The following is a 21,352-nucleotide window of genomic DNA, read 5'->3' as shown; positions in this document are numbered from 1 at the left end:
GCTTGGCCAGTCCACCATCTTTACCCTTAGCCTCTTCCGTAAAGCAGTCGTTGTCTTGGGTGTGTTTTTAGGACATTGTCATACTGGAAGACTGATCTGCGACCCAGTTTCTGTAGTGAGGGGATCATGCTCTGCTGCAGTATTTGACAGTACATGGAGTTCATGTTTCCCTGAATGAAATGTAATACTTTCATATCTGCAGCTCCCATGCAGCCCTAGACCATGACATTTCCACCACCATGCTTTACTATAGGCATGACACACTTATTTTTATACTCCTCAGTTTGGTGTGTATGACTGTCACCCCAGGAGGAAGCCTCTTCTGAAGGCAATACACAAGAAAGCTTCATTGATAAACAGATTTAGGAGATATTTATTTATATGCATTCCAACTTTATTGATACAATACTTTTCAGCAGCACAGACTTTAGACACAAAATATTTGTCAAACTAAAACATGCAGCTAGAATTGCAGTATTGTACACCCTTGGTTGTACAGAAGTATATAATTTGAACAAGGATCGATTGACCCTCCATACAACAGCGTCATCTACCAGCCAAAATACGTCTGCATGATTACCAAGTTATATAAAAACCGAGTGTCATGTACGGCACTTTATGAAAACGCGCGAATGCAGTCTACACTACTGTAATGAGTGAATAAACAAGTGATCAACCGAACGTTCTATACGTTACTAAAGTTATCTGTCAACCGAATAAGATCTACGTCACTATATCGAGAGGTCAACTAACCGAACCTGATTTACATTACTCTATCCATTGATCTACCAGCTGAATACCATCTATGAAAGTTGTGACTGTGTAAGCACGTGAATGTTATCGAGTCCACTGTAAAAAAATGATCTAATACCAAAGGAATGCCAACATTTTCAACACCTTATCTGACTTTGTGCCTAACTTTCTTGCGAGCAAGTAAATAAAAACAAGAGAGTTGAATTCTGTAGCTAATAATTAAGGAAGACTAATGCACATGGTCAACGCTATAGTAGCAAGTGATTTTCAAGCCAAAATTGATATAATATACTCTAAGCAACGATAAATCATCCACGTGGGATATACGCTATCACAAAGAGCGAAGGATTCTCTTGTTTAATGCGAGACACATTCTTACGCTGTGCAATCAAACACGTTTGATTTCGCTACGATCACTCGAATTTGATATTTGATACAAATGCGTGTGTGTTGCTTTGATGTATAAGTCTGAGTTTATTTTTGACAAGTGAACACGGATCGACTGACCCTTCATACGTTCATTCTTCATGTGATGCCTCTACAAAGATGAGGATGCAGCACTTCCATAAAATTTTATTGACAGAAACAAACAATTACGTTAGTTTCCTAAACAAGCGGAAAATATTGATTTTTTTCTCTCTGATTCAAAAACGCGATCATGGCAGGGATCCAACCATTGAGACTTCGCAATCAACGTCGTCGGCCATATTAGGTCGACTATCAGTACTCTTACCTATAGACCGGGTGAATGTCCGCCTTACAACCGCTGGACGATATTGATGACGAAGTACATTTCTCTCACTCATTCAGTGGTTGGGTTATATAAGTTATATATAATTATATATATTATATAAGTTATATAACCTATCGGATTAGGGTTGGGCGATGGATGTCATTTGTTCTTTGAGGATCAATGACAAAGGATTATGTATCTCTCTTCCGAGTAGATAGTGACAATCAATAAAAGGGCAAAAAAGAAAACGTTTTTATTTATAACATATTATATTACACTTAAGTATGAACTTATTTTCGCAATTGTGATTTGCATTTTTCTAGATTGTTCCTGGGAGTCTAACGTTCCTCTTTAGGGTGATCATAGACGTTTGTTTTCTCATCAACTTTAAATTGCAACTGCTTTAATTTCAAATCCTTTGTAGCTTAGATCAAATAAAAGAGAAGTGGAAGAAAAACTTAAGAACTTGTAAAATGGTGATAGAAAATATTTGAGAAAAAAGTAGCAATTTGTATAAATGCAATCGTTAAAAATATGCAAAAAAGTGAAGTGGCACTTTTTTGCTTTTTCTAACGTGTTTGCCAGTGTATGAGACAATACAAAAATTATCTTTTCTCCTTCTCTTTCTCTCTCTTTCTCTTTCTCTCTCTCTTTCTTTTCCCCTCTCTAGCTACCTACCTATCTCTCTTATACATATACGCAGGAGACGAACAGAAGTCGTCGTCGGAGAGACTTTTACATATTTTCAACGGACACATTTTAAAAATGAGCCGAAAATATAAGAGGCATACCAGAAGATGGGATTGAAAATTGCATTATTATCATAACTTAACTTATGCATTTATAAGCTACAAATGTCATCTTTCTGTTACTAAAACATATATATATTATTAGTATATGTTATTGGCGTATAATTCAAAGAAAGGAATTCCTGTCATGAATGTTTGCCAAAAGTGATGTGTTATTAATTTTCTGGCAGAAATGCATTGAGAATGGTTGTGACTATGTAGAAACATAAATTCGTGAGTACAAACTGTCACTCGTTTAAATGATACCACTCCTGTCTTCGTAACTCTTCAACGTTTTAGTAAAAAAAAAAGCTACGAAGCTTTACTTTTGAAACGACTTTTGTACATATAATAAACACATTGTCTCTCGCTTTTACTTCTTTACACACACATATGTACGACAACTTTCAGCATCAAGCATCACATAGACAAACTTATTGGTCTGACCTTTACTTCTGATTTGAAATGGAGCTCATGCATCAAATCCGTTGCCAAGATCGTGGGGAAAAATGGTTAGATCATTGTACCGCTGAAATAGATATTTCACTGCTAATGCAATTCTTAACGTATATAAGAGCCAAGTATGTCCTGTGATTGGGTATTCTTGCCACATCTGGACAGAAACTGCTTGGAGACCCTATCTTGTCTTGGCAGAGATCAAAACCGACTTCGTAATCTCGTAAGCGATGCCCTTTTCTCTTCTCCGCATTTTCTTTATCACAGAAGAGACATTGCGAACCTATCTCTATCGTTATTTTCATGACAAATGTTCGACTGAGCTCCAATCTATGATCCCACCCTCTCGCCATTTTTTCACAAAAACACTCTAACCAAAAACACCATCAATAAATTCCTCCACTCTCTATCGGTGCCTAAGCCTAAACATAGATTCCATCAACAATACTTCTTTCCTAGAATGGCCTGTCAGTGGAACTTTGTTCCGGTGGTCTGCTTTCCAGGTGACTCCACTATTGTTGTCTTCAAGTCCAATGTAAAGAAGCTCTTATTGAACTGTCCTCCTAATCTGATTATACTAAATTTCCACCATGAAAGATTACTATGCTAGTGTCCCAATGACTACAATACACACATACTCGAGTGGCCTTGGGGCTTTGATATGTGATAACCTCATTGAGAAAAAAAGCACGCCTCATTGTTTCGTCAGTTTGTCGTTCAGGAATTTTCCCTTTCAGATTAAGATGAGAGTTTTAAAGATAAATGCATTAAATATTTTATAATACTAATGATATTTTTATATTCTTTTCAGATTCGGTAACGACGGGACCAGGAAAAGACGTTTTGTGTCCTTGAATTTAAAAAAAACTGAATCACGCATGCATTCAATGTGTATTTCATACATAGTTCTGAGGACTGACAATAGAAAAAAAAAGTTCATATTGTGATTGCATGGTAAATTTTTAAAAGGTTTACAGAGGGGGGGGGGGAGATTTAATTTACGCTGACACAGCCGAGTTCAAGATGCCCATATGTCCCATAAACTGGCCCGGAGAACCAGTAGGGTAGTCAACTTCCTACAAAAGTGTTTGATGTGTCGTAAAAAGGCAACTGCTTTTGACATCTTACAAGCTACAGCTAGACCAACCGTTGCATGAAACTTATAAACCAGCTTGATGTGGCATTTTTATCGCAATGCAAGGGAATTTGAAAGTGGGCGGATTTGATACCGGAAAACGTTTAAGATGAATCGGACTATCAGTTTGATGTAGGCCGTGTCACTAACAGTGTTCGCATCTTTGACCACTTTATGTAAAACTTGAGTTTAAATTGTTTCAGAACATGTTAGACGCATTTACATATTCTTAGTTATTTTCGAGATTTTCAACACCAAAATGTGTCCAAGACTTCTTAAATATACTTTACAACGTGTAATATATTGTTCACAATTTGTAAAGTATGATTTTTTCATGTTGTTTCACTCCCAAACGAAGCACAGCGCCACTTGAACTTAAGAGGATACTATTTGGGCCGAAATTTACAGGGATACTATGTAGGGAGTAGAGCAGCAAGATGTCTGTTTACATTACACTTGAACTTCTGCATGTCAGTATAGTTAGAAAAGCAGGAAACTAGGAGAGAATTCTTAAGCGGTAGTTGACTAGTGCTTGATTGATTAAGGACTCAAAGATTTCGGCGAAGAGAGGATGGGGTCTAAAAGGGCGATTATTCCGTTTATTTTTCTTTGGATTTCAGAACACGTACGTGCGAGGTGTTTCATATGTGATCTTTCTTGCTTTCATAAATAGCTTTGTTTGAAACAAATATGCTCAAGCGGCTGTTATTTTAGTCAATTATTTACTTCTTCACTTCCTAACTTAACCGAAATGAATGGCTCGCATGAACAGAGACACTGACGGTCCGCTCACATTATTTCTACATTATTGGCAGTGTCTCGTTCGAACAGCTTCCTCTGACAGACAGATTTGAAAACCTTTGTTTTTCACAGTTGGAAAAACATGACATCATTCCTCAACGGTTGATTGTTTTATATACCGTTTGCCTTGCTGCCATCTATCTCAACTTTAGGTCAACCATCTCTGGGAATGATTCTATTTTCAAATTAGGGTTATCATGACATGCAATAAATGCGGACCTTGTCAAAATTCACACTAACTAACTTAATATCTATTAGCGTAAGGATCTTTAATATCTGATATATGTCTTTATATTCGTCCTAATCATACAAGAAAATTTACACAACTCCGTATGTTATGATCCGTATTTTCTACTAAAATTTGCTTTTAATTTATTTAAAATAAATCTAAATTTCCTTTTTTATTTCTAAAATCTAATAGGTTTCGCATTATCAGTCAAGCTCCACACTCTGTTCCATCGCCACAATGTTGCAATCATTTATTGATGGTGCACGTATTAGTTTTACCCCTCGACACTTATTAAAGTAATCATGTTTACATCTCCGATTCATGGCAGACGAAATTGATCTTCGCCAGCGGATCCACGATAAGCACACATAACTCCGCTATCACCAAGGGAGGTAATTCAAAATAGCGACATTTTATGTAAGGATGATATGTCAACAACGCTGGTATCAGTTTCAGTAACAAACTTTTCCGCGTCCAGATAGAAATATATCCACGTGTCCTCATGGGAAAATTTATTTATAAAACTTGATGCCTGTTTTATAACAAAGATTATTTTATATAGATTTGTCCATCTGATAATAAGCTCATTTTTGAATGAGACATCAGCGATTAAGGCGGTTTATGACATTCAGAAATAACTTATATATATATATATATATATATATATATATATATATATAAATTCCTTTTAAACCTCAAAAAAGGCACATTGCCACTTTGATGTAGGGGCTACTATCGGGGACATAAGTTGCAGAAATACTATGTAGGGAGATGAGCAGAAAGATGTCTGTTCACATTGCAGTTGGAGAAACGGGAACCCGGAAGGAAATTCCAAAGTCTAGCAGTTCTGGGGAGAGACTATTGGAGTAGAAGGCTGTCTTACATCTAGGGACCTCTAATGTGTAGGGGTGGAACTTGCTGTTTGTCGGGGGTATTTACGTCGAGGGGGTAAAAGGGATTGTAGTTCGTTGGGATATTCACCATTAAATACCTGTAGAACAGGTGGAGGGATGCAACATTTTGTCGATGGGACAGAGGTTGAAGCTTAGATGACAGTCCAGGGCCTATCAGAACCAGCCCACATGTGACAACAATACTCATACATGGGCGAATGATAGCCTAATAGAGGTACAGGATACTTTCAATATAAAGATATAATAGCCAAGTGGAAAAAAAGAAATAAAATGAAAATACGACAATAATGGAAATATACAGTATGAGAAAGTTCTTAAAGGCAGAGGAGTGGAGATGTCCTGCTTAACTCTCCATATATATGCATATATATATATATATATATATATATATATATATATATATATATATATATGTGTGTGTGTGTGTGTGTGTGTGTGTGTGTGTGTGTGTGTATAGTTATGAAAATATATATGGCATAACTTACTACCTAGCTCTACCTATGTATTGACCACTGCTAAAGTAAATACTGATAATTTATGCATAAAATTTTATCTTCTCATATTAATTTATGTGATTAAATGAAATAGTCATATATATATATATATATATATAAATATATATATATATATATAGAGAGAGAGAGGGAGAGAGAGACAGAGAGAGAGAGAGGGAGACAGAGAGGGAGACAGAGAGGGAGAGACAGGCAGAGAGAGAAGGAGAGGAGGGAGCAATATAGAGAAGGGCAGAGAGAAGGATAGATATTATGTGTGTGCGTACAGGAATCACAGAAGTATATTTACCTCTCTTTATAATTAATTACGAATACTGCTGTCAAAACGTAGAAACCAAGGTCATCTACTATTTGAGTTTATATTAATTCCACTTCCAGATCGACTTCTGAAACTTTGACAAATATAATGCTTACTTTTCGCCTCCCTTTTACTTAAATCGTGATGTATAATATATCTCTATCTCTATCACTATTATTATATAAAAATCTCTGTTTGTGTATGTGTGTGTGTGTGTGAAAGTTCCTTCCTCATTGGTTCCGAGACGGATGCGCTATCTTTGCAAATTTCACACAAAGGTAATTTATATGTCTGGCAGTGTTCTTAGATATGTTTTGTAAAGAATTCTATCCGATATCGAAAATAAAAAAAAAAAAATCCGATCTCAGAAACAGCCTTTCTCTCTTATAAATAAAAATAATAGTTTTTACAGGGGAATAATTTACGTTACTCCAGCAAGGGAGATAATAAACTTTCAGCAAATCATTTGTTCTTAAAAACAAATTTATTATAATCTGGAGATATCGCTTAGTAGTAGCGCATTCGACAACAGATCAAATGATCCCCTGTGCAAGCCCGCGTGTATCACACCATTTCTTTGAATATTTTCTTATATACCATTTAAAATCGCCACACATCATTTCTTTGTTTGCATATTTTAAAACTAAACATTAATCAAAAGTGACTTTTCCAGGACATTCATCGTCAAGACCAAATATCCACTGACGTAATATTGTAAACAAACACAGACAGAATTTGATGAACGACATTATCTTTATTATTATGTTTTTATTACTATTTTTTTTTTTTTTTTGCGAATTAGTCCGCCTGGCGAATTTTATTCTTGGCCTTCGGGACAAGATCAAAGTGTAGTATCTGTTCTTCAGATGCTGCACTTCTATTTCTTGTTCTCTTTCGGTGGAGGAGAAATCCTTCACGACTGAGACAATTTTTATTTTTGTACCTTTTCTCCACGTTAAAAAACGACCCTGGTGTCTAACTCTGTCCCGTGGGGAGGCATAGTAAATAGGTACAATAATCAATACAGGATTGATTCTATAATAAGACATACGCAATCTGCATAAATTAAAGTATCATGTTTAAGCGTATTGTATAACCGGACAAAGCTGGGCTGGCAGATAGTAAATATATATATATATATATATATATATATATATATATATATATATTTCTCTAGAAATATATTTAGTTACTATATATCAATCCTTATATAAGAAGCTCAATGTAATTATAGAGCAATATAGAGAATAAATGACACAAAGTTATATTCCAAAATTCATGGTGTTGACCATCATATAATTTATTCCTTTAATTCAGTTGACTTTTACAATTCTTGACAGTATCTGTTTTGTAGCGCAAAATCAATCATTTAATTATTATATCAATCAGTGAATCTATTATGCCCTTAACTCATCAGAAGAAATAGCAACAATCAATCCGTCAAAAGGAATTAAAATGTGATTTGACATGGTAAAAATCCAAAATTTGGAAGAGAAGCTGCAGTTACCTTTATATTTTTCCATTACGCCATATTGAATTTTTATCAAACCTGTCAAGAATTGTATAAGTCAACTGAATTAAAGGAATAAATTATAAGATGGTCAACATCATGAATTTTGGAATATAACTTCTTGTCATTTATTCTCTCTCTCGCTCTCTCTCTCTCTCTCTCTCTATATATATATATATATATATATATATATATATATATATATGTGTGTGTATGTGTGTGTGTGTGTGTTACAGAAAATCAAACAAGTTGTAGCAATATATATATATATATATATACATATCATGTATCTACATAAAATTTTATATATCTATTTTCAGTATGTACTTCAAAAGTGCTCAATATGTAGATATACTTATTGCAATAGCCTGATGAATCCTTATGAAAATGAAATGCGAAAAATTCTGTGTAGCTTAATTGCATATATATTTAAACTTTGCTGAAATTCAAAAACATACTTTTTCTTTTTTATAACTTATATTTATTTTCTCCTGTATTTTATTCATTACAGCTGTTTCGATATATATATATATATATATATATATATATATATATATATATATATATATATAAAATTAAATTAGAATATCCTTAAAAAGTGAGACTAATTTAAAATAGAGCCCCTAAAATAGACTAAAAACAAAGTTATAGGAAGATGTTCTTGACTGTAAGGGTTGTACGAAACTAAAAACTAAGTATAAATATGAGCTCCATTTAATATGGAAGGAAAAAATAAACGTGTTCACAACGGATTGAAAAACTAGTTGGGAATAGTTGTAAGCGTCTCTGAGGAGTGACTGGATGGAAGATTTACAGTTCTATGGACGAGAGGTAATTGTCCATCCTTTCACGAAACAGCTTTAAGAGCTTAACGCCAAAATAAGTTAATTTCTATCCATGTAGGTTGTGATTTTATTCAATTGACGTATATATATATATATATATATATATATATATATATATATATATATATATATACTGACAGGAAGGAGACTCGACGTTGTATGAGATTGAATCAATATCAACAAATGCTCTATTCTCCCATACTTTTATTGTCATACAAATCGGTACAATCGACCATTTTGTGATTAAATTGATTGATTGCCTGCTCCAGTCGGGGATCCATTGCGGTATTCCGGGTGGAAGCTTCACACGCTTCCCCGCACTGAATTAGTTTATAATACACCATAGAGAACTTATTGTTGATTATTTAAAAATATATAATGGCTAGAATTAAAGTTTAGAATACAAAAGTCAAGTATCATAGTTCGGTTGCGGTCGATAAAGAAACATGTATTTCAGGCTTATGAAACAACCTACTGTTGATTTTATTTGCTGGATCGTTTCTACTTGTGCGATGATAAAACTTCTCGAATGCAATTTTAAGCCGTATAAGATGTTAACGTTGGTCAAAATCAGACTTCTTTTTTTAATCGGATTTATTGGATTAGCGATTTCTGATACTTATCGGGAGTATTCTGATACAAAGCCTATCTAAGAACACACCCAGACATATCAAGTCAATTTGTGACAAAAAAAATTTTTAATCGTCGCAGCCGTTTCAGAATCTAAACTATAAATCTATATTAATTTATTTAGTGAAGTGTTTATTTACGTAATTGAACATTTACAAATTATTGTTGTTTTTGTTTAATTTCGACATCTATGTAAAACCTTAAAAGAGTTCCATATATGGTGCCTCATAAATTCACACCAAAACACGTTAATAGTAACCTGAGAAACTAGCTAACACTAACTCATAAAAACAAATGAAAATAATAACCAGTTATAACTATAGAGGTTTGTAATAACTAGGGCTTTAACAACAGAATATTCTTTTCATTTTCATTTGACTCTCGGGTGTATATCCGACACAGTTAAACACACTTAATCAACCGAGAAAAACATCAGTCTATATAAAAACATATAAGATATTAGCGGATATATACCCAAGAGTCAATACAATGAAAAGAATATGCTGTTGTCACAGGCCTAGTAATAACTTACCAGTTACGTCAAACGGGATTTCGTCACATTCTTTACGGTCTATTCGACAACGGTAAACAGCACCCCCTTCTTTGATTTTCTCTTGTGACGTTTGTGCTTTGGGGGCGCCAACCAGCAACCTAAAATCAGAAAGAAAAAGAAAACGTTGCAATGAAATGTTTATAGAATTGCATCAGTACATAATGTTTAATACAGATCCAAGAAGAAGTTTTCTATATGATGTATGTTAACTTTCGGGAATATACAAGTCCGTTCTTAATTGCAATCCGTCTGACATATCGATACTTGATTTAAACTAGCCTAACATTTTTCTTCCTTCTACTTTATTATTGGCGCGAATATCTTGTATTCCGCGTCAGTATTTTTTTCGAAAACACTTATACTTTGAGAGAAACATTTTGAGTGAAAACTTATTTTCTTATTCACCGAATAATCTTATCCATTAAAGGGAAGTAATGATTATATATGTTTTTTTTCTTTTGCTTTCTGCACAGATAAATATCTAAAACTGTACCTTATCATTGTCCCTAACAGATCACAGTTCTTATAATAGTCACAAATAACAAGTTTAGAAGTCTACAGTTTATGACATTTTTGGGGTCTAGTATTAGGACTATGATGTCGATAAAAGTCACAAAGTTATAAACATTGATTTTAATTGGAAACTATTTGTTTAGAGAAAAAATGTGTTTTTTTAATCACATTCAACTCACAAAAAAAAATGCTAAAACGAATAATTGCTAAGTTTAAATTAATAGTAAGTCGTTAGTATTAGGAATTCGTCCAGCGAGCGATACTGAATTGTCACGAAAATCGTAGAGTATGTTTTACGTTTTCTATTTTTTTTACCAAAAACTCTTTAACCGCAGAATCTCTGGTGTTATCACATCAGGCTGTTTGAAGATATCGGCTTCCTTACTGAAATCCACCAAATATTGATGTTATGGTTTGTAAAACTCATTCATGTTCTGCAAACTCTAAAACGAAACATTTACTCATTTTTTTTTTACACAGTGGTCACCACTTATCAAGGCCCGTAAGCCACTCAGGGATAAGGGTTATTGCAAGTACATTACGTTTGTGTGGAGATTTGATGAAGTGTTTACTTAAGAGGGCGGTTCATTAGGAATTTGTTAACGTTGGACTTGAACACATCCAAGTTGTAGTCAGGTGGGAAGCAGGCAGACGGAACAGAGTTCTACAAAACAATCAAACCAAACACCATGAATAAATATTTGAAGATATAATAAAGGTGAAACAGAAAAGCTTTCTCCAAAATGATTGAATCCGAAAAAGATTGATATGCCGTACAACAAAACACTCAAACCAAACACCATAAACAAATATTTAAAGATATAAAGAACTTGAACATAAAACCTATTAATGGGATTACTGGATGTGGCATTAAATGACCTTAAAATGTTAACGTGCCGTAAAACATAACAGCCAAACCAAACTCTCACAGAATCCATCTTTCTTGCTATTTCTGCATTTTACTGGTTTTCTATTTTCTAAACTCTATCAAATACTCACGCCAACTATTTTAAGCATCCAACATAACTTAGTATAACACGGAAATGTGTTGAGTTATTAGATCGCAATTTGTGAGCTTGCAATAATGTGGGGTCACCTTTTGTTATCACTACGATGAGGTACAAACTAAGGAAGAACGGGAGGACCTGTCAGCTTCCCATATATCGATTAAATAGAAATAGTTTGTTTACAGATAAGCGCCTACAAAATAAATTGCAGGTTTAACGTAAAATGACTCAACAGGGAATTACTATGCTGATAAACTGGTGTGGTTTTGAGGGATAAGTAACAATCAAAACACATACATGTGTATAATTAATAAGCGTATTAACAAAAGTACGTTGCGAAGGTATGCGTCCGATTCTTTCGCCATAGCTTAATTAATAACTGCCACGAAGCTTAGTCGTAACTATATTATTTATTCTCGAAGGGCAACTTACACCATAACAAAAGCCAACAACCAATCGCTTTTTCATATATATATATATATATATATATATATATATATATATATATATATATATATTAGAGAAGATTATTCCAACATATATATATATATATATATATATATATATATATATATATATATATATATATATATATATATATGATTGTTGAGCTGGATTAAATCCGACGATATGAAATAAAATGGAGGTGGAAGGACCTGGATACTAAGCCCGCATAAATCGGGCGAAACGTTGAGTATCCAGGTCCTTCCACCTCCATTTTATTTCATATATATATATATATATATATATATTAGAGACGATTATTCCAAAGGTTTAATATGTTAAACTCTATTAACCAATGGCAATGTACATATATCAATAAGAATTTAAGTCATGTAAATTGACTCAAATATTAAGCGACATGATTGACATTTCTGTAATCAAGCATTCGTATATACTTGCAAAAAACAAAACAACAAGGAGAAAGATAACATCATATTTGTATTTTTTTTAAATATTACAATTGTTTCGACATCAACCAATTAAATTTTATGCTATTAAAATTATTTCGCGGTAAACATCTCATCAGATAAGTTGAAAAATATTTTATTATTTGTTTCAATATTTTAATACTTTTATTGTTCGATCACCATTTTTATGACTTAATATTTTTACCATTCGTCTTCCTAACTTTTTCTACTTTCGTTTTTTCTTTCTCTCATAACAAGCTATCAATAGCTTCTGTTCGCACGGGAATTGCCACGTTTTCAACAGCGTCTGTTAGTCCGTAGAATAATTTTTTTATCCTTTTTTTGCGCTAGTAGGGAGACCTTACGCTGTCCTGGATTGAATGAAGATTTTCTAATCTTCCATAATTCTGCTGTCATCAAAATCGGTGAAATCGTTCAATTTTTAATCAACTCGATTGATTGCCTGCTTTTGTGGTGTACCGGGAAAAAGCTTCCCCACAGTGACGAAGTCCGCAATACACTGTAGTCTATATTGCACTGTAGAGAATCTACTCTTGATTTCATTAAAATTATTTTATTTAATATCCTGAATAAAATGTTCAAATGCAAAACTTAAGTATCGTGGTTTAATTGGGCTAAAACAGAAATATACATTTTCAGCGCACCACTGTCTGTATTAAATTATAAGCTGTATAGAATTATAAGCTGTATAAAATTATAAGCTGTATGAAATTATAAGCTGTATAGAATTATAAGCTGTATGAAATTATAAGCTGTATAGAATTATAAGCTGTATGAAATTATAAGCTGTATATAACTATAAGCTGTATAGAATTATAAGCTGTATAGAATTATAAGCTGTATAGAATTATAAACTATATACAATTATAAGCTGTATTAAATTATAAGCTGTATGAAATTATAAGTTGTATAGCATTATAAGCTGTATAGAATTATAAGCTGTATGAAATTATAAACTGTGCGCTTTCAATCTTCGATGAAAATGCTATTTTAACTTATGCACTATGATGCAAATGAAAAAAATGAATTTAGGAAAAAATGGCACCCGATAAATTGGCACGGTAAAAACGGTACTGGTAAAAATGGCACTTTGACAACGAAAAAGCATGCCGAGAAGCGCGGGCTAAGATCTCATTACTCTAGTTTTGAATAGGAGTAATCCTCTCGCCACAAAAATATTAAATAAATATTTTTAATAGACATTGACACAGTTAGGTGTGGGCTAGGATTCTTTTTTAATAGGGGCTAATCACGGTCAACATAAAAAATGAAATGCTTTCTGCTAGTTTCACCGATTCTTTTAGCGATTAAGTGTGAAAAGTCTTTAGGGGGGGGGGGTAAAGATAAGGAATATAAAACTTTATTGCTTTTATATTCACTCCCTTTCTTTCTCTATTCCTTTGACTATTCACCATAATTTATAACCTTAGCAAAGTCATTATCAAAGCATAAGCCCAAAGGCCAGCCGCATATAATCAACAGTAGATTATTTGATATGACAAGGGCGCGTCTGAAATGAATGTTCTGATTGGAGCACAATTGAACCATGATATTTTACTTTTGATATATATATAAAATAGTAAATTTTTACCTGGTTTCGAATCTAAACATTTTCTTTTAAAATAACGACTTTTAAAAGTTTTCGGGTATGCTGAAAACAAATATCGCATTTAAATTTTCTGATATTAAGCAATGTCATTTCTTATGTTATTGCTGGTGGCCATTTTGGTACGCGCACTAGCGCGTAGTTTTTCCGAGTTGTGTTTACGCGCACGAGCGCTCGCTCATGCATAAGATGCCCACTAGCAATATCCCAAAAAAATAACATTGCTTTATATCCAGAAAAATACTTATTTGCGGAAAATTTAAATATGATATGTGTTTTCAGCATATCGGAATACCTGCAAAAATCGTGATTTTAAAGGAAAATGTTAAGATAGAACCTAAATAAAAATTTACCAAAAATACTTTTATAAAATTTACAGCAGGTTCTCTACATTGCAATGTAGACTACAATGTTTTGTATACTAAGTTCTTTGAAGAGGCATGTGAAGCTTCTTCCTGGAGCATCACGATGGGTCCCCAACTAGAGCAGGCAATCAATCAATTTGATTGAAAAATGGGATATTTCACAGATTTCAACGACAATAAAAATATGGGAATGTGAAACATTTGCTTTTCATTATTCAATCCCGAGCAACGTTGGATTTCCCTGCAAATAATAGCTACTTTTCTTTCACAACAAAAATGTCATAATTGCAAATTAGGGAAAAACATGAAAAAAAGAAAAACAAAACTAAAGCACTGGTGATTTGATAAATATTGACAAACCTGAAGAGTACTCGATTCAAAGTTAGCAGCAAACGGTATTTAGTCAGTTTTCTTTCCTAATATTAAACTTCATCAGTAATATAACTTCCAGCAAGGGTTTCAATTTCCTAAGTTTATTTATTTATTAAATTTTTTGGTGAAAGTACAGGTTAGATCACAATGAAACTTCATCTTCATGTTAAGTATCGCTTTTTAAATAATGACGTTATTATTTCAGCACAGTCAGTAACTTTTATTGGGTGGATTTATGCTAGTAATTTGTTTTATTTTTATTTTTAAGTCATTATCAAGACTCGAAAGATGACTCTATCGTGTCGGTCATTTTTTCTTATTTTCACGTAACGCTTGACACTACTTGTTTGTCAAACCAAATAAATATTTTAAACTCCAATGTAAAACAAACTCTCCATTTCTATTATATATAAAAAAAGGTGTATGCAATTAAAATAAATTAAATGTAAATTTGTAAATCAATTTTTCCAATTTTCTGTAGAATAATATGTTTTTTTTTAAAGTAAAGATTGTTTTGGTGCAAGAAAATTAAAATGCCAGTAATTAAATCTTTGAATTAAGTTTCTATTTTCAAAACTTACAAAAATAAATTGAATTTAGGTAAATATAGCGGCGGTAAAATTTTATTGAAACTTTTTGCAGATTATTATATATAAATATTTATGATAAAATAATTATTAAATAAAATGTTATAATTTTTTTCGGTGCTACTACAGAATTTGAACATAACTCCATCGACTTTTTCTAAACTAGATCTTAGGGAACTTAGTCCTATTTTAAACTAAGACAAGCAGAGCTTAGCCTACATTTTTCGAATGGTCTTGCTTTTCCGTTGTCAAAGTGCCATTTTACCTATTTGTTCACTTTTGCCATTTTTACCGGTACCATTTTTACCGGTGCCATTCTTAACGAGCACCGAAAAAATATAAGAATCAGCTTGTAGCGAGGGTTTAGAAAGAGAACGAAGGTAACTTCACACAATTATTTTCATAAAGCAAATGATTCAGCCTGACATAGAAGAAAGTAGAGAGACAACCCTCTTTGCACAGGATTGATGTGTTTTTTTTTGTTTGTTTGTTTGTTTGTTTTTTACAGAGCGGGAAAACGGGGAGACAGATAATTATTTAAATGCATCAATGATATCATTGGCATTAGGAAACCTACCGCGTGTTTGCCGCGTGGGGATAATAGTATGCAATGGCCCTGCACATGTCCAAATATAATGACGTAATATGGTGTTAACTTTTTCCTTTCTTGGTAAATGAAATAATGACATAGCATTAACAGAGCGGAAGTAATTATAAAAATAAGGACAGCATATAATATTCGTAATAATGAAGTCATTGTGTGCAGCGTTCGGTTGCGCCACAAGTGCAGGTGTAAGTAGTTAGAATAATATACTACTACCAGGACCGTGGAAATGAGAAATATCTTGTATATAATAAAAGAGGCGCAGTTTTTACTCTCTGCACCAAAATACCGTAGGTTTACACCAACAGATGGTACATAAATATCTCTTATATTTATGCTATTACCTATTACCTTATATAACTATGGAACTCCGTTACAGACACATTATTCCGTAATATTAAACTATTACATTTATTCCTAGGAGCGCTGTCTACATCATCGTCATAACCTACAGAGGAAGTAGCTCAAAGATTACCCCCTCTTATATAAGACCTCCTACGACACCATTCTACACTGCGTGCATTTATGCCTTTTCTACTTTCCTGGGTTTACTACGACTTATTTAATATATTTAAAGTAATTTCAGTTTTACTATAAGACTATTCACATGTTTCTAAATCGAATAAATATTTTCGGCTTTTTTTAATATGCCGTTTTTTTTTCTTTTTATCAAATTATTTGCTTACTAGCAGAACTCGTGGATATTCGACGAAATGAGAAATATATTTAATCAACACATCGATGCCTCCGCCCAGTCTCGAAAAACAAAGGATACTCCTTGTAGTAGCGTGTGCAATTGTGAGGCAATGACGAGATAAGCGGAAAGCACATATAAGATCTGGAAGTCCCAACTGGTCCCCCATTTAATACTGACCAGGTTCAACGTTTCTTAACTTCGGTTATTCAGCGGGAACCGGTGTGTCAATATGATTATGTCGTACATCAACAAATAAAGTTGATATTTTTCTGGATTGCTCAAAAAAGTAGTTTTTGGACAGAAAAATAACAATAGCACACAGCAAGTATGAGTTTATTTATATTCCTATTAAAATAGTATCTTATTGTATTTTAAAAATAAAACTGACTCAAATGAGATCAATTGATAAGTATTATGAAAGTAATATTCTGCTATATAGTTCAATACAAATAATAAAATCACATCATTAAAAGCAAGCTTTAATTCACTCCTTCATTTTAACACCTCTTGTCAAACAATGCGTTTCTTTGTTTGTCCTGTTTCTTTCATTTTTTACGTAACGTTTCGCTGACTTCTTTCTTCAGTGAAGAACTGCTGCACGTTGAAATTACTATTGGTTCCTTATACACAATTACAAGAATGATCATGACTTTAATGATGTTTAAAACAAGGCTACATCAAAGAGAGATCGCTCTCATATTCTAGTCCAAAGCTGTCAGGTTGACATATTTAAAACCAAATTTCACAGATTGAGCTATTTTAAAACAGTTTGGTCGTCAGAACTTGTATTTTAAAAGCGTAACATACAAACTAACTAACTAACCAATTAACTATATATATATATATATATATATATATATATATATATATATATATATATATATATATATATGCTCATGACTATATATATACTCTTTATTTGTTTTTACATCAGGAGTAATATGTTGCTACACAGTCGTGAGCATGTTTCGGTCGGCTAGCTACTAGTATCTCGAGACCTCTTCATGCGATACAGCTTATAGGAAAGCAAAATTTGCAAATATATATATATATTTTTTTTTTTACACAGTGATCACCACTTATCAAGGCCCGGGAGCCACTCAGGGATAAGGGTTATTGCAATTACATTCTGTTAGTGTGGAGATTTGATGAAGTGTTTACTTAAGGGGGCGGTTCATTAGGAATTTGTTAACGTTGGACTTGAACACATCCAAGTTGTAGTCAGGTGGGAAGCAGGCAGACGGAGCAGAGTTCCACAGGCGTGCAGTTCTAAGAAAGAAGCTTTGTTCATGGAATCCACGTTTTGATTTAGGCACAGATATAGAGTGGGGGAAAATATTTCACAGTGGATTCAGCTAGACGGGTGTTTTTCATGAAAAATTGGCAAGGGGGGACCAGAGATTGGAGTTCAGACGAGCACCTGCCATGGAAATAACGATAAAACAAGGATAGGCTCGCAACGTCTCTTCTGTGGGAGAGAGGTTGCAGGGTAGAGAAAAGGGCATCCCCCACTAAGCCACGAAATCTATTTTGTACTCTGTCAAGGCAGGATAGGCTGTTTTTAGCAGCTTCTGCCCAGATATGTCAACAGTATTCCATCATTGGACGTACTTGGCTTTTATATAGATAGAGAATTGCATCAGTAGTGAGATATCTTCTGGAGCGGTAGAAGGATCCCACCATCTTTCCAGCGACCTTGGCAACAGACTTGGTGTACGTGTTCCATTTCAGATCAGAAGCTTGTCAAAACACGGGGCCTCACCCAGACGAGAGCCATCCATCACAATTGATGCCAGATGGGGATCAGAGCGTTGATGATGTAAGGATAGGAGTTTGGTTTTGGATGCATTAAAGGTAACCAGCCACGTCTTCCCCCACTGAACCACACTCTCGAGATCAGATATATATATATATATATATATATATATATATATATATATATATATATATATATATATATACTAGCAGATATATATATATATATATATATATATATATATATATATATATATATATATATACTAGCCGTACCCGGTCATGCGTTGCTGTTGCTCAGTTTGTTATAAAGGAAACCCCTCACAAAAAGAGAAAATTCATTTTTTAAGCAGCAAATTGTGTGGCAAACTGTATTTATTTTTTCATTATAGAAAAACATCTGTAAGTTAATCAAAATATTTTATGTATTTATTCGCAGACTTTTATGCTCATCTTCTATAGTTGTTTCACAACAATCTGTGAATAGGTAAGTAAATGCGGAATGAAAAGTTGATAGATGAACTTTTTTTGCTTTTGTGATAGCATTTTATTGTAGTGGGTCGCATGGTAAAATCAAAAGTTTTTTTTTTTTAACTCAGCAGAAAAAGAAATGCAAAAAGTGAGCGAGTGAGAAAGAAAGGAAATAAAAACTGGTATAGGTAACATTGTCGCCGTAGAATGTTTTTTTTTATTTCGGCAGAAAAGGAATCTAAAAATCGAGAGAGAGAGGGTGAGTTGGGAAGAATAAATACAGAGAGAAAGAGAAGAGAGAGTTGGAAAGAATATATGCAGAGAGAGAGCGGGGAGAGAGGGAGAGAGAGTAAATAAAAACTGTTGTAGATAATGTTGACGCCGTGAAATGCTTGTCGGCATAAAAAGAACAATACACCGTGAACAATATCTACACGAGTTTTTATTTCCTCTTTCTCCTCTCTCTCTCTCTCTCTCTCTCTCTCTCTCTCTCTCTCTCTCTCTCTCTCTCTCTCTCTCTCTCTCTGTCGGTGTTAGGACGATTAACCAGAATCAGAAATCCGAAAAATCGGAACATTTGGAGGTATTGGAGTCGGAAAAATTTGCGTCGGAAATGAGACGCAAATTTTTCCGATTCCAAAACGATTTTTTTCTCCTGACAATTATAAAGAAACAAACATGTATGTATTTATTTATTGAAAGATTGTTTGCTATAAAGCTAAGGGGCACAACCAGGATTTCTGGCCTAAATTTAATTATTTTCTTGCTAAATTGTTGCAAACACAGAAAATAATCAAGAGTTTACTTACTGTTTTATTTATTTATTTATTTATTTTTGCCACAAGTGAAAACACACATAAAAATCTCATAATAAGTTTAGCAAAACCTTGGATAAAATACGTAGAAATACGTAGAAGATGAAGGCTTGGGAATTCATTAAATTATAAAAATAGGACATTATATCTACATTTAAGATCATTTTTTTGTATTTTTTTGATGAGGTGTTTTCATTTATTGAGATTGTCGAACTGACTTCTTCTTGGTTGTTATAGTCACAACGTTTTGGCCGTTTTGCCATCCGGCCTTCATCAGGTTGTTTGTATCGAACTGGGGAACCGTTTGTTAGGAGTCTCGAACACAACCCTTTATTATTATTACGGAGGTACCGTGCTCGGACTCCAGCTGGGCTCTGGGACATAGTTGCTGATTAAAAAATAATGCGAGTAATTTACCCACATGGTTTAAATATTAAAGTTCAGAACAATAACCAACAAGATTCCGAAAATATAGGTCGATTATATCCAGCTTTGCCTCGCTACTGTGTTAGAGATAGGACTTATGTTAATAGAAATAATAGAGAATCAGTTATTTAATGTGAGGGCTTTTTAATAAACAAAAAAAAATTAAAGATATTATGATTACCAAAATGTCTGAGTCTTTCAATTATACTAGAAAACTCCTTGAACAAACTAGAAGGTTTTGAAGGAAGTAGCATCTAAAATATTATTACAAACGGATGCGATATATAGAAAAGACTACTTCAGTCAATGGTATGAATATATTCTGGATATAATTGACACTAAATTATATAAGCCACCCGTGGACGGTATAAAAAAGAAACCTAAAAATGTTTGTGTAGTTTTGTATGAAAATAAAGGTTTTGATGATATAAATTTATCTAAAATATTAAATAATCCAAAAACCATACAATTACTACCAAATGAGCTACAGATAAAAGAGCATCAACTAATAGTTACATATAAACTACGGTTAACCATATGTAACAATGTGTTCAATTAACAAAAACGGTAATACATAATATAAATGATAAAATTATAGCTATTCCAGAATGTGAATGTAATTCCTTTCTTTGTGTAATAGTAAAATAAGACATCATTACAGGAAATCTAAAGATAGTTAAAAATTTAAGAAAACTCCTTAGTAAAGGTCCAAATTATAGAGAACATAAATGCCTTAAAGAAGTAACTAAAGCACTAGATATTTATATTATGTCTATCACAAATAAATATAAATCATTACTACGTTTGATGCATGGAAGAATAATATACTGTAATTCGTAAATAAAAAAATTGAACGGGCAAAAAAATTCAAACACCTTAAAAGTATATATATATATATGTGTGTGTGTGTGTGTGTGTGTGTGTGTGTGTGTGTGTGTATATGTATATATAGTGGAAATGGTAATTAATAAAAACTGAAGAAAGTGCTCAATACTGTTGTAGAGCAAATATATATATAATTTAAATATACAAACATTGATAGTTA

At 33.2% G+C, this 21,352-nt stretch overlaps 1 protein-coding gene across 3 annotated transcripts in view; it reads right to left on the bottom strand.

The window, feature by feature from the left end:
- Nucleotides 1-21,352, bottom strand: part of LOC145292206 (integrin alpha-8-like) — a 506,022-nt gene that overhangs the window by 299,705 nt on the left and 184,965 nt on the right. For 2 of the 3 annotated variants that reach the window (XM_080138520.1, XM_080138521.1), the window contains exon 2: nt 10,137-10,255. In XM_080138520.1, coding sequence (XP_079994646.1) covers nt 10,137-10,255 — 119 coding nt within the window. Of the gene's footprint in view, nt 1-10,136; nt 10,256-10,650; nt 10,674-21,352 lie in introns of those variants that run through there. The other variant, XM_080138522.1, reaches the window with a different exon arrangement.

This window comes from Euprymna scolopes, chromosome 13, assembly GCF_053919585.1.
Source record: "Euprymna scolopes isolate OS-2025 chromosome 13, ASM5391958v1, whole genome shotgun sequence".
Taxonomy (NCBI): domain Eukaryota; kingdom Metazoa; phylum Mollusca; class Cephalopoda; order Sepiida; family Sepiolidae; genus Euprymna; species Euprymna scolopes.
This window is presented reverse-complemented; position numbering and strand designations above follow the sequence as displayed.